The sequence below is a fragment of the Balaenoptera acutorostrata genome, chromosome 8, assembly GCF_949987535.1.
Source record: "Balaenoptera acutorostrata chromosome 8, mBalAcu1.1, whole genome shotgun sequence".
Lineage (NCBI taxonomy): Eukaryota > Metazoa > Chordata > Mammalia > Artiodactyla > Balaenopteridae > Balaenoptera > Balaenoptera acutorostrata.
This window is the reverse complement of record NC_080071.1, coordinates 33,638,104-33,652,644: the sequence shown is the minus strand read 5'-3', so window position 1 is coordinate 33,652,644 and position 14,541 is coordinate 33,638,104. Positions and strand designations below refer to the sequence as shown.

General features: G+C 43.6%; 1 protein-coding gene across 4 annotated transcripts in view; it reads right to left on the bottom strand.

Moving 5' to 3' along the window:
• Positions 1–14,541, bottom strand: part of RAPGEF4 (Rap guanine nucleotide exchange factor 4) — a 311,598-nt gene that overhangs the window by 235,147 nt on the left and 61,910 nt on the right. For all 4 annotated transcript variants that reach the window (XR_009009047.1, XM_057551327.1, XM_057551325.1 and 1 more), the window contains one exon: positions 509–655. Coding sequence is in view for 2 of the 4 variants with exons in the window: in XM_057551325.1 (XP_057407308.1) it covers positions 509–655 (147 nt within the window). In the remaining 2 variants the exon portion in view is untranslated. The remainder of the gene's footprint in view (positions 1–508; positions 656–14,541) is intronic.

The following is a 14,541-nucleotide window of genomic DNA, read 5'->3' as shown; positions in this document are numbered from 1 at the left end:
TTGAAGTTGGCAAGTAACCAGCCATCTTTATGTCCCTCGTTTCCCATACCTTATTACAGGGTACATCATTTTTAAAAGCATTTAAATGAAGCAGATGTTAATCCCATTCATTCCACTTTCCCAGGGAACATGTCCATGACGATTTTTAAAATGCCAAAGAAAATGTCAAAGTATTTTGTTCCCTGGTTAAGAATACATCTGTGGAATAGGAGGGGGGAAATACATAAAACACTCTATGGTCATTCAAGAAATAATTATAATGTATGTCAAACCACAGAAAACTGAGCAAGCACTACATTAAAAAAAAAAAAAAAAAAAAAGGAAAGACGTCTTGTGTCAAAATGGCTTTTTCACTCACTCATTTCAAAAACAAGTTTTGCAAATTAAATTCCCATCCACCGGCTCAGAACAGAGCACATTAAGGCTTGACTATAATGCCATTATCCATGTGGCAGCTCTCTTTCTTTTCTGCAACCACGTGAATTGACAAAGCAGCCTTGGGGCTCACCTCCCATAGTGCCTTGAAGTCCTTCTGCCCGATGCGGAGAAGTTCACTGCTTTCCCTTGTAACAATTGTCGCATGGCGGGGTGTGTTGTCCAGAATGGACTCTCCAAAGGCTGTCCCAATCCCCAGAGTGCAGATGGTCACTGCATCCTGAGAATCCAAAAAAACTGGTCATTAGAAAAGCAAACATTTTACCAGTGGATGAGTTGTCTTTTCTTTGAAGTCTATAGTTGACCCTTGAACAACGGGGGAGTTAGGGGTGCTAACCCCCAGCCCTGCACACACACAGTAGAAAATCTGAGTATACTGTGGTTCTTGCACATCAGCAGATTCAACCGGCCACAGGTCATGTCGTACCGTAGTATTTACTATTGAAAAAACTCCATGAGTGGACCCGCACAGTCCAAACCCGTCCTGTTCAAGGGTCAACTAATTTCTATACAGTAAAACACTCAATTCACTTGCACAGTTCAACAAGTTTTGACAAATATATACACCGTGTAATCACCACCCAAGGCAAGACAGAGCATTTCCATCACCCCTGAAAGTTCCCTCATGCCCCTTTCCAGTCAGGACCCTCCTTTCAGAGGCAACTGATGCTCTGATTTCTATCACCGTAAAGGAATTTTGCCAGTTTTAGAACTTCACGTAAAAGGAATCAGACAATATGCCCTCTTTGGTGTCTGGCTTCTTTTCCTTAACATAACGTCTGTTAAGATTCATCCATGTTGTTGCGTGGACCAGTAGTTTTTTCCTTTCACTGACGAATAGTTTTCCATTGCAAGGGTATGTGCCCCGATGTGCTTATCCATTCTCCTATCCGTGGACATTTGGGTTGTTTCTGGTTTGGGGATATTATGAATAAGGCTGCCAGCAATCTTGTGCACGTCTTTTTGCAGACATGGTTATCTTTTTATATGACTACTCGCTCTAAGAAAACAGGGGAAATCGTTTGAAGATGAACTCAGCTTTTTTAGTGAGAGAGTACAGTTACGATATTTAAATAAGGAACCGGAACGGGGATACTGTTATGTCAGTCTGTCTTAAAGAGATGAGGAAACTGAGGGTCAGAATGGCAGATTCACGAGGCCAGAGTTCACACAGATAGTAAGTAACACAGCCAGGTTCCAATTGTGACTGTCTGACTACAGACTCCCAGCTTCTGGTATCACGCTGCCCCCCTCAGCCACAACAGAGTAAAAGCAGCACCCAGTGCAGTGCGGTGTGGCTAGCTGATAAAATGTCCTGAATCAGTGATTTAAAAGTGTAAGGTGTACTAAAAAAGTAATTTCCTTTCTGCATGCAACATGGGCGATGATACTTGGATTTAATCCTAACTAGTTTCAAGTAATGCAGTCACTCAAGATCACCTGGACATTAATTTTGCAAAAGGTATTATCAACTAAGGGAGATACACAAGGGTAATCCTGAGTTAGAAAGCACAGTTTTCCTTTCATGCACCTAACACACAATAATAGGCAAATGTTATTAAGATCAAGTTAGTGACTTTGTAATCATATTACTAAGACAAATGCCCATAAGAATCCAGTTCCTTGAACCACAGCAAATTGCTTCTGCACAGATATTACCATTTAAAATTGTGTTCAGGAAAATAAAATCAATAATATCTCAGAAGAGAATGAAAGATCAAGGGGAAACATAAAAATGGCCTGTTAATAAATTTTCCAGAAAGGCAGCTGCAAACAAACTCAGTCAGAAAAATATCCCCAGGGCTGAAATATCAATACCCAGCTAGTCAGATACTTCTGAGTAATTTTCAAGTTCTAGTAAAAACACAAGATGGATTATGATAAATCACATACTTTCACAAATTCTTTAGACTACAGGTTCGCTTAAAGATCCACTAGCCTACTTCATTTTTTTTTTTTTTTAATCATCTGGACCCTTCAGAAAGAATCCTCTTAGCCTATTTTATACTTTCCAGTGTAAATTTCTATTTTAAAACCTGACACAGATGAACCATACGTATTACTACTGCCACTGTCCATGTAGCTTAATTATCTACAATTAGCTACAAAGTATAATGCACAAGAACTATGCAGATCTGTTATTCGTGAGCTTGCTGTAGACTTTTACGGAATAAGTTGTCTTCTCCATTTCTCATCTCCTATCCCCGACACATGTCACCATGTGTCACCAAAAGGTATACAAAGACACAGCCTGTGAAAGTCAGTCGCATGAGCCCATCTTCTTGCTAGTGAGCAGCTCTTGTAATAATGACAAAAGACTGAAATTATTCTTGGATTTCCCCTAGAGAGTTTAACACGCCACCTGCCTGCGTACACGTAACAACATTTAGTCATGTTAGTACTGCCAAGTGCCCTTCTCAGTGTAGCTCCGTGCGTCAGGACCTCTGTGCAGAGGGGCACAAGCCCCCGTCATTCCGTCCAGCACCTGGGCTCATTCCCAGTATCCCACGCTCTCCCACCAGAGCTGAGTGTGGGATCTGACCTGCCTTCATCTCCTCCTTCATACTCCATCCTCTCAAAAGTAAGGACAGGGAATCACAAATACAAGATATGGTTTTGAAAGCAGGACTATAAAACCTCATCTGAAAGAAGTGTTACTTGCAACTTCAAACTTGACTTTCAGCAGACTCAGTATTTTTAGGACAAATTTACTTAGAAATCTGAATGGATTTGGGAAGTGTGGATTGGGCAACTGGGATAATTGGGTACCGGGAAGAAGAAAGTCCTAAGAAGAACATCTTCACCCTAAAGATGAATCACTACCTTTACAGTCCCTAGGGGCAAGGTCTTGTTTACATTTGAATTCCAGGCGGGGACTTGCAATGTGCTTAGAAAATAATTACCAAATAAAGACATTTACACTCAAATGTTCTCTCAGGTAGCAGAACCAATATGCGTTGCTCAGTATGTATCAATAAGTTGAAAGGCAGGACAAATGTGAGCCACAGGAATGTAAGTCAGAGTAGCAGAGGCACTCTTATTTTAGTGCACACTCCCATCTCACCAGATCCCTGCAGGTCAGAGTTCCAAGCCTGAAACCCTGTGGAAATGCTTAAATGCATGCCTTTGCCTGCAGCTGCAAGTGCCCATTTCTGAAGGTAACACTACTATTCCTTTAAACTCACACATCCTCCAGAGATCTGCTCATGTCTCAATACTTATTAGATAGGGACTATTCAGACATTTATTTTCTGCTCATTTGCAGATTAATGTTCAGAAAGGTTACCTGAAAGGAAATATTTACAGTGAGAGAGACTGAAGAAAGCAATTGGCAAGGACTATGAAACATCAACAGTGAAGGAATGTCCCATTTTACATTAAGATGGCAATTTATTTGGGGGGGCTTTCAAATATGAAATGACGATTTAAAAATCTGAGTGTCTTCAAGTATGAAGGTGGGTTTAGCAGATGCTGCTGGAGTCCTGCCAGATTCCCCCACCCCTTTCTCCCACCCTAGCCCTACCCTCGAAGGCAATTGTAGGTTTCTGGACAGTTCCCACACATACTCGAGGTTTCCCCTTTCATCTGCATTGCTCCACTCGAGGGCAGAGTGCTGGGCAATTAATGCCTGTAAGGTACATCTTCCAAAGAGGCATGAGAGTAGCAAGATAAATACGCCGGCTTCCTACCCTACCCAGTTTCTTAGAGGGTCCCCCGGAAGGAGTGAGCCCAGGTGCCCATAGCTGAACTCCTTATCTACACATTTTTATAGGCATTTCTCATTCCTCCTGTCAATTCCCCACTCCCTTACAACACTTCCTGGGGTTTCCTCCATAAAAACCCTGTCTCCAGGTTAGCTTCTGGGGAGACATGAGACTGGGTTAGCTAAACGTGGCTCTGAGTCCCAAGTTACACTAAGACCTCTGGGGAGGTACTGGGCCTAACCAGTGTTCCCAGAGAGAGTCTATAATAGCAACAGAGACCAGCTTACCACTGACTGCTCTGCATCAGACACATCCGAAGTGCAATATCCCTTGGGTGACACCTGGGAAGACTTCATTGTGTTAGTAAAGCATCCTGGGTCTCCAAGGCCAATTCCACTATATAACTAGCAGTGATGGGCTCTCAAAAAAAGAATTACCTGTGACACATTACTGATATGATACCTGGTTTCTTCCTACACTCTGACCCAGCTCTCTCTCATCTGTGCGCCCACTTGATCACTCCTCCTACCTTCTAAAAACTGAATTACCGAGTCACCCTTAACAGTACTCATCCTCCTGTGCATCGGTATTCACGAGGATCTCCACGTGTGTGAGTGGAGTACTATATGCCATGCACTGGCCCAGGTGCCTTGACTATGATGTCTCATTAATTCTTCACAACAGTTAAAGGAGATAATGTATTTAAGTGCTTTGCACCATGCCTGACTCAAGAGAAATGCTTAATAAAGATACTCTTACTGGTGGTAGTATTAAAGCAATCCTGCAACCCTGGGATTATTGTTATTTTATAGGTTGAGGAAAATCAGGCTCAAAGATGTTCAGTAATTTGTGCAGTGCGGCTAACAGGTAGAAGAGTGGAGACTAGAAACTAGTCAATCTAATTACCTCCCATATACTTCCTAAATTATTATATGAAATTTAAGAACCTCTTTCTAAGGTTCAGTAGGAAAACTAATTATTAATTTAATCCATACAGGTTCTTTTTTTCAATCAGCCAATTCACAGATCAAATACCTAATAATTCCAAATCACCAGGAAAATACCAAACATTTGGCACTGCTCCCCCTCCAAACCTCTAATCCCAATACTGGGGCCCACTTGACCCTCACCTAGAGGATCAAATCCATTCCAGGCTGGGGCTCCGATCCTCTTAGGAGAAATGCAAGCAACCAAAGCCAGAAACTAAGAATCGCATCTGCATTTTTGCTTTGCCCACTCTGATCCTGTGCCCCGTTCTAATAACGGAGCTCCTACATCAGTTGGAGAAACCGGGTTTCTATCTTTCTGCGTCTCTGTCCCGATAACCTGCCGGTATCCTAATTCTTCTCAAAGTGGTAGCCTGCCTCGTTGCGACAGCACTCCCCAGGCCCTGGTTCCTCTCTGGCACCCTTCCAATACCGGGCCTCGTCGTCAGCCCGGCCACCCACCTCCATCACTGAGCCTGCTTCCTGCCTCCCTGCCCATCTCCAAGCCCTACCCATCAGGTTAGACCTGCCTCAGCCCTTCACCTGCTCACCTGGGGGCTGTGCTGCTCCCACATCCTGCCTCCTCCCCCACCTCCTGCCCAGCAGCACCTGCACATGCCCTCTAGAAGGTGCCCACCTCCACCGTGGGCAGCCCCCAGCTTCTCCTCCTGCCCAGGTGGGCCCCAACTGAAGACAGGAGCAATATCTTGGTATGGTATGTGTTTCAGCAGAATAGGTGGGGTCTGGTTATTTCTGCTCCTAAAAGTTGGTATTAGGTAAGTTAACAAAGATGTCAACAATCTGGCCCTGCTGGAAGGCAGGGAGCATCAGGCAAAGCACACACACCTGGAGGTACCACGGCACACTGAGAGGGAAATCCCCTGGAGGCAGCATAGGGAGAAGAGGACGCGCCTTGTAGACCTAGATTCAAAGCTCATTTCTGCCAATTACGAATCCTGGGCTTTGGGTAGAATGCTCCCAGGAGCCTCAGTATCCTCAGTTGCGAAATGGGCACAATCTTTCTCGCTAGATTATTAGCAGAATTCGGTATACATGATAGATAGTCCTATACGGTTCCTGGCACACAGGTGCTCCATAAAAAATGGAAAATATTATTTCTGACTTAACCTATACATGTATATAAATATGGTTATCTACATTGCTAAAAAGCAAAGTATATTTTTCTACTATTTAAGTAACAGAGAAATCTCTTATTCATTTTGCGTTAATCTCCAATTAACGATGGCTTTTTCAACACTTAAATTCCAAGTTTCCCTGTCCCCCAGTCTGGATGTCAAGTGGTTTGAATGATCTGCAAAACACTTCAGCTCTCTGGGGGAGCATGTATTCAAAGGAACCCTTCTGAAGAATCCTGCTGTAAATCAAAGAATCCTTCTGTACTGCAACTAATCACCCCTTAATTTATCTGCTTTGTATGTCTGGATTACAGTATACTGGGTTTTCTTAAAGTAGGCATTCTCATATGAGGCATTTTATTTGTTTGCTTCGTTATAAACATTACTACAGTATGGACATGGGAATGGTGTTAAGAAAGTCCATGGTTATGTGTCACTGATATCCAAGCTAATAAACATGGACCTTGCACATGAGGTCTATGAGCAGCAGCTGAAATCTAATTTACACAAGTTAGACATTCTGATGAAATTTAAAACAATAAATTAGAAGAATTCTGTGTTAAGTACATCAATTTTTTGATTGTCCTGTAACTGAGGGGTATCCTATTTTTAATCATGCATATTTAACTCACTTCCTTATTAGTAGCTCAAGAAGTTAATTGTCTCACCATATATTTATTGTTTTGGATACATGTTGGGTTAACATCAAGGAACAAACTGGTCCTTTAAGTGTGTACACCCTGAAACAAATTTTTACAAAGCAAATATCTTTACAATTTTTATTTTAGGCCTATAGGCAATACTTGCCATTAAGTTTGGTAATGCCTGGGTTTATTTCATAAGCTGGAATGTAGTCTTGGAATTTATGGAGTGCTCCAAGTCCTTTTAGAAAGTAAAAGTTTAATGGAACCTAATCTCTGAATTTGTCAAGACATTAGGGCGTATGTGCAGCCTAAAGGATTTACTACCAAGCAGGAAGGCAAAATACTAAGACAGATGTGTTTTGCTTCCTAACAAACAGCAAAGACAAGCTCTGTTACTTTGAGAGCACTTCCCTGGAATCAGTGTTGGACACAGCACAAGATCAGGCAAGCTGGCTTCGGGAAGGTTCAGTGAGAATGGACTCGCATTAGCATCTGATAACTAAATCCGGGAGGCCAGCCCTGTTTCCGCAGAGAGCCAGTGTGTACTACACCGTGGCTCAGTGTTGCCTCCGCCCAAACCCAGAATTACATGCAACAAAACTAAATACAGTACATCCTGCCCCAGGCAGGATGCTAAACAAACTCTGATCAGATCCTAACAAAGAGTGTGACCTAAGCATAGACAAGTAGTAAGAGATTACAAACAACCACTCTGGACTTGGCACCTTTCAGGTTTTATTGGCTTGATAAATGGGTTCAGAAAATGTTTCCAAATGACAGCAAGGTCTGAAAATAATGGGGTGAAATGAGAATGAACCAAGGAATCAGACAGACAAAAACAAAGACGGGGAAAGATAAAGCAACGTGACAGAGAAACATGCCTGTCCTCCAAATTTTACAAACAAATATGCAACGCTTAAAAACATCTTTGTTGTATAGACAGAGGGTTTAAAAAAAAAAAAAAAAGCACATTTTACTTTGGGGAGAGAACCAGTAAGAGACCATTTTCCAAAAATTTGGCTAAAAATCGCCAGACAACTTTATAGAGACTGATGAAAAGATGAATAAAGTGATGACCAAGGCCAAGCTCAGCCCCATTCTCTGATCCCATGAAATGGCTGAACAACAGTGTTAAACTTGCCATTTCGAATACCAAGTGCATTTCCTGCTTTTTCTATTCTAGCACTGCCCTCTTGTGGTGAAATGACAACATTGCAACCAACAGCATTCCACTTTAGGCAACCAACTTTTCTTTCAAAGTAGTAATAAAAAAGCACGGAAGCCCTGCTCTTTGCCAAGCTTCGTACTAAGTGCTTTATATACATTAACTCATTTAAGGCAGGACCTAGTATCTCTAACACGTGCTCTAACTTGCTTACGGTCACTCAGCAATTAAGTGGCTCTGAGGATTTTGAAAGAGGTCTGATTTAAACCATTGTGCATTGCATTAAGTAAATATTAACACTTTAAGTAAGCTTCTGTTATAGAAATATAAAAGTTTTAATGAATTAATAAAGCATCCCATTCCCTATTTTGCAGTATGAACTTCTATTTGCTCTGCAACCATCAGAAATTCTTCTTTCATATGACTGGGGAACCGTTATACTTTTTTGGTGTAAAGATTAGTTTAAAACTTTATTTTTAGGATTTAAATAGTTACCATGCCAAAGAGGCTCCTCACTTACAAAATCTGCCGAGAAAAGCAGGACCCTGTCTCTCCGGCCCCTCCCCACACGCAAGCACAGTTGGGTATTGTCTGAGTGCGGTTTATAAAAACTATTTATTGTTTTTAAGCTTAATACTTGTTTTATAACTTGTTCCAATGCTCACTCCTAACCTGATATCCACTTAAAGAGAAAAAGTCCACCCATAGTATTGATATTATTCGTTCTAGTGGGAATGTAAAATCTCTGGCTTTTAGCCCGTTAAGTTAAATAGGCACCGGAGACAGGCAGGTTCCTGAGCACACGAGTTCAGCTGTGGGCATCTGAAGGCGGGCGGGTCCTGCTTAGGCTTAGGTAAGAAAACGAGGGTGGGACAGGCCTCGCTGGGAACTAGAGGATATATCCCCAGAAGAGTCTGTGCTGCCGAGTGGAAATCTACACGAGCACGTGAGCCAGGCTGGGACACTCGGGGATGGTGAGGTGGTCCGTGGGCAGGGCCCCTTGCTGGGCATTCTCAGTTTCAGGGGGTAAGACAACGCACGGCCAGGCAGGAAAATGGCTGGGAAGCTGGGAGAGGGGCCTCTGACAGCCGCTGCACAGGGACACAGGGGCAGGAGTACTTCCCAAGCAGGTTTTGTTTTACGGAGCAATGGGATCAATATAAATTATAGGAAGGCATTTCCAAGGACGGTCTCTAAAAGTTCACCGTAGTGACAGGAATGGACTAATCCACGTACTTCCCAGAGTTCTTAGCACACACGTGGTTTCAAGGCCAGAACGCAAGAAACGAAAGCACCGTGGCACCAGCTCCTCGGGGAGGGTCTCGGGCAGGTACGGCCCGGCCCTCTCCTCATCCAGAGGCTTTTGTCTCTCCCCTCCCGCGGTCCGCGCTCGAGACCTTGGACTGGGGAGACTCAGGTGAAGAGAAGGCGGGGAAGCAGAGCGCAGGCCTAACTGCGTGAGAGGCAGAGAAGCTGGTCCCAGCCAGCGCGCGGCAGGCTTCTGTACCCCAGGGTGCCGGTCCCGAGCCAGGAGCGCACACTGGGCGAGGCAGCAACAGCGCGCCAGGTCGTGCCTCCCCGGCTGGCAGACGTGTGTTTCTACACTGACTGGGTGGGCTGACCCCAAACAAAATCAGGAGGCGAGCCATCTCGCTCCCCGCAGCCCCATGGCTTTTCCCCTCCGCCCTCCCCTGCCAGGAAAGGGCCTGAAGATTATATTAACTACTCACCGGCGTGTTTCTGTTTTCCTCCTTCTCGCAAATGCGGAATCAAGGGCTTTCTTGGTTATAATGTTGGGCATCGGCGTGATCCCAGGGGATGAAGAAGGCGCCACACACCCCCGTGACCACCATGCGTACGTACCGGCAGCGCCTGGGAGCAAGCGCCCTTTGTACCCCTAGCCTCCTCCCCAGGCAGATGGTCCCTCGTGCGGCGAACCTCAGCGTGGCACGGGCAGCACACTGGATTGGGGAAGGAAGTCACGTGACTTCCAGCTCTATGGGCTACCACTGTGTCCTCCTGAGTGGGCAACTCATTCACCTGTGACCTAAGCAAGATGCAACACAGCTGGGTCGACCTAACAGAGCGGCTCAAACAAAAGAGTGCAAGTGAAATGCTTTGCACGTGATGAGATTTAATACTACTCTGCTCGTAGTGTATGGCCAATGAGAAATCAGTGTGACCCGCCACGGGAGGTCCAAAGAATTCAAGAAGAGCCTGCCAAACCAATCATACAGAGAGCAAGAAGTGCGTTTTCTTACTCTGGTGAGCAGAAAAGTATAGAGGAATGATGGGAAGGGAGAAAAAGTAATACATTGAAACAGGCAGGAAAGTAACATGAATTTATGAGGCAAATAAAATATTTCTGCTCTGTGTATTCTTAAAGTTATATATAGTTATGTCTTCCTATCATACAGAAGAAATAGGGTGATTTTTTTCAGAAAAAATTCCCAAAAATCAATAGTACCTAATAAATGTATGCCATAAAAATACTGTACCAGAATCTGTGAAGGGTTTTCTTCCTCATGTGTTTCTTATTTCAATCAGTGGCATCACCACCCACCTTATCACCCAAGTCAGGCTCCTCCTTTTCTCTCAACCCCCTACACATCCCATCAACACCTACCCCACCCTCTAACCTAGAAACCCTTTGAAGGGATGGGCTGCGCTCATTTCACTGTGCGAGTCCAGGTCTGAAAGGTGGTGCAGGAGGGCCCACATGCCAGGGGCAGCCCAGCAGAGGGTGAGAAGCGGGCCTTCCCCAGCAGCACGCCTGGGGGGGCAAATACTTGCAAGGGGGGTTTGGAGGTGAGGCGTGGAGCTCTGAGTTCTGAGCCGGAATCGGAAATGCAGGCGGGTGGCTGCAGGAGCTGCAGGGGAAAAAGCTGCTTCTCTGCACACTCGTCATTCCTAAACTGCTCAGCCCTCACTTTATCCCTTCCCCTTCCCACCCTCCGGATGGCACCTGTACAACCCTGAGGGTCAAGAACTTGAGCCCTAGAATCACAAAGAACTGGCTCTGACACCTAATGGCTGTGTAACCTGTAAAGTGAGACTAATAATATAGCACTGAATGGGGAAGGCAATGTAGGGAGGAGCCAGTGAAATAAGACTTGTAAAGTGCTTTGCACAAAGCTGCCTCTAGTGGGCGCCCTGTTACCATTAGCCATTCCTGCCCTTATCTCACCGTTCTGGCTCAGCTAAAACCCCACTGGGGAGCCAAAACTCAGAGATAAGTTTGGCAGTTTATCACCACCATCTCCCCTGACTTCTGACTCTCAGATGAGACGAGAGGCATGCAGGGCAGGGTGAGACTTGAGGAAAGAAAATGGAGGGGCAGGCTAGCAAGAAACTGCCCTAACCACTTTTGAAGATTTGACTCTTTGCTGTTACCTCATTTCTTTCCTTAATTCTCTCTTAGTCTCTTTTAACTTTTCTTCTTTTTCTTTTACTGTCCCCTGCCCACCTTTTTTCGTGTGTGACCAGCAGGAAGAACATGAAATTTGGAGTGTGTCAGACGTGAATTCAATTCTTTTTTTTTTTTCTTGCCTGCATTTTAGAAAACTAAAATGAGTTTATTTTGCTAAGTCAAGCAGTAAAAAGAAGGAAATACTTCTCTTTTATAGCCATGTACCTCTAAAGCCACTGTCCAGGAATTTTCCAGCAGGAACATTTTTGGTCTGCAGAGACCAAAAATATGCAGATAAAGTTAGTCCCAGCAAAGATTCCACAATGTAACCAAACTTTCTTTACATACACAGGGGAAAAACAAACCCACAGATTTAATACAAATTTCAAAAAACGTGGCCTCGTAAAAATATCATTCAGAGGTCAGTAAGGACTCTGCTTTATCTACTTAGTGGCGGACATTAACAAATCCTCTGGGCAGACAACGGTCAACGTAGTAATTAGCCAGAAAACTGTGACGACTTGCAGTAGGTTCTTTTTCCTACGAAAATATTAATACTGCTGCATGAGGTTTCATATGATGCATGGCGACTTACTAAGTGAAAGAAATTGGAAAAAAACTTGAAATCAGGAAGTACAACAAAATTAGAGAGTTGCTCACATTCCAATAGGTATTTGTTAAGCATCTAGGAGGTATCCAAAATTTTTCTGTAAGCCACAGAAATTTACCTTCCTTTACCAAACACAGAATTGTTGTAAAACCCAGTAAGCTTCATTTTGAAATGTCAAGTGAATTCAATTCTTAATTTAGCCACGTACATTTGTGTGGCCCCAGGAAAGTTATACCTAAGGTCTCTGAGCCTTGTTTTCAAGGCCCTGTAAAATAGGACATGAATAACTAAATATGAAGTCAGTTAATATCCACGGAACCCCTAGCACAGTGTGACACATGAAGGCACTTAGCAATGCTGTTGCTGGTCTCTAGGAATTCTAGGTCTTTTCTTGCTTCTCCTCCCATGGCGCATTGCCCAATCTCATTTTGCTCCCCATGATAGGGGTATAGGATGGTTAATTTTGTGTGTCAACTTGGCTAAACTATGGTAATCAGTTGTTCAGTCAAACAGTCTATATTTTGCTATAAAAGTATTTTTTAGATGTGATTAACATTTACAATCAGTAGACTTTAAGTAAAGCAGATTACCTGCCATAATGTGGGTGGGCCTCATCTAATCAGTTGAAGGCCTTAAGAGCACATAGGTCTCCCTTGAGGTTTCCCAAAGAAGGAATTCTGCTTCCACAACACAACATAGAAATTCTGCCGGAGTTTCCAGCTTTTAGACTCGAGACTGCAGCATCAACTTTCACCTGAATCTCCAGCCTGCCATTTGCCCCGAAGATTTCAAACTTGGCAGTCCCCACAATCACATAAACCAATTCCTTAAAAGAAATATCTGTCTGTCTATCTATCTATCTATCTATCTGTCTTTCTGTCTATCTATCTTCCTATCTATCTTCCTATCTCTTTCTGTCTATCTATCTATCTATCCATCTTCCTATCTTTCTATCTTTCTATCTTCCTATCTATCTATCTTTCTATCTTCCTATCTATCTATCTATCTTTCTATCTATCTATCCATCTATCTATCTATCTTCCTATCTATCTTTCTATCTATCTATCTTTCTGTCTATCTACCTATCTCCTGTTGGCATTGCTTTTCTGGCAAACCCTGACTTACACAAGATATTACTCTGACTGGCTAACCCATAGACCTGATATGGCCACATCACTAGTGGGCAGAGACCAGAGTCCATTACAAGACTAGAACAGCTAGAAATGTTTTTTTTTTGTTTCTCCCCTTTGAGCAACTTGCCACGAGAGAAGATTCAGCCATCTCACTCATTCTCCTTAGCTTCTTCCCCCCATGTGGCTGGAACCCTGTCTTGCCCATCAGAGCTGGCTAGAAGGCTAGGATCACTGTCTGTCTCAGGCTACACTTGGGAGGGTTGGAGGATGTAGAGGTCAATGTGTTTTCCTTGTTTCTTAGTGACTCTCCAAATCAATTCAGAAAACTCTGGTTGGACATTATGGTTGGACTCTGTGAAGTACACAGAGGAGGCAATAAGCCAGCTTTGGTATAAAACTAATTCCTAACAAAGTAAGAGAAGAGCAAGCCCAGCTCAGGAAAGTTCTCTGCATTGGGGCTGAGGTCAAAACCACAGCTAAAATCTAAAGTTAAAAGTTCACTAAAATTTTTTTAACACCCACAGCTAATAACAAAGTGTTGCTCAGCTATTCTTGGCTGGCACCCCACGGTGAGAGATAATTGGTCCAGGGTAACACTCCAGCAGCCCCTGGCCAAATACTATTCTAATACCATCAAAATCTCATGCCAGCTTTTAACATCTGAGGTGTCAGCATATCACTGCTGATGTTATTTACCATCCCTCAGGAACATCTGCTCTGCTTTTTAAAATTCTTTCCTCATCTCTCTTGCTTATATTTCTTGCCTTCTCACCTTTCTCTTCCTTAATTTGTATCTTCCTTCCCTTTCCTCTCTTTCCTCACTTTTCTCTTTTCAACTTTCCACCCACACCATCATTACTCATTCAGGACCATGCAGAGGAGGAAGGAAAATCATCCTCTTCTAGGCCCTGCCCCCTCTGCACAACCATGGAGGTGGACCGGGTGAAGGTAAGTTATCAGGAGCAGCTCTGAGCAAAGGGGGCCGGAGGGGACCCACCAGGACAGCAGTCTGCAGGTAAAAGGTGTGCAGAAATGCAGGACATGGGGTGATCTGAAAGGATGAGAAGTAGCCGAGAGAGGGAAATTACATGCTTCATCATGTTTCTTCTGAGTCAAATAGTACAGAGTGTTGGCTGAGAGCATATGTTCAGGTGCCTAAGTCCTTCGGTTTTAATCTTGGTTCCCCTAATTTCTACATACATTACTTGGAGCAAGTTAGTTAATCCCTTGAGGGCTTAGTTTCCTCATCTGTAAAACGAAACAGTAATGTGACCTACCTCATAGGGTTATTGTGAGGATTAAAAGGAGTAAACACCTAT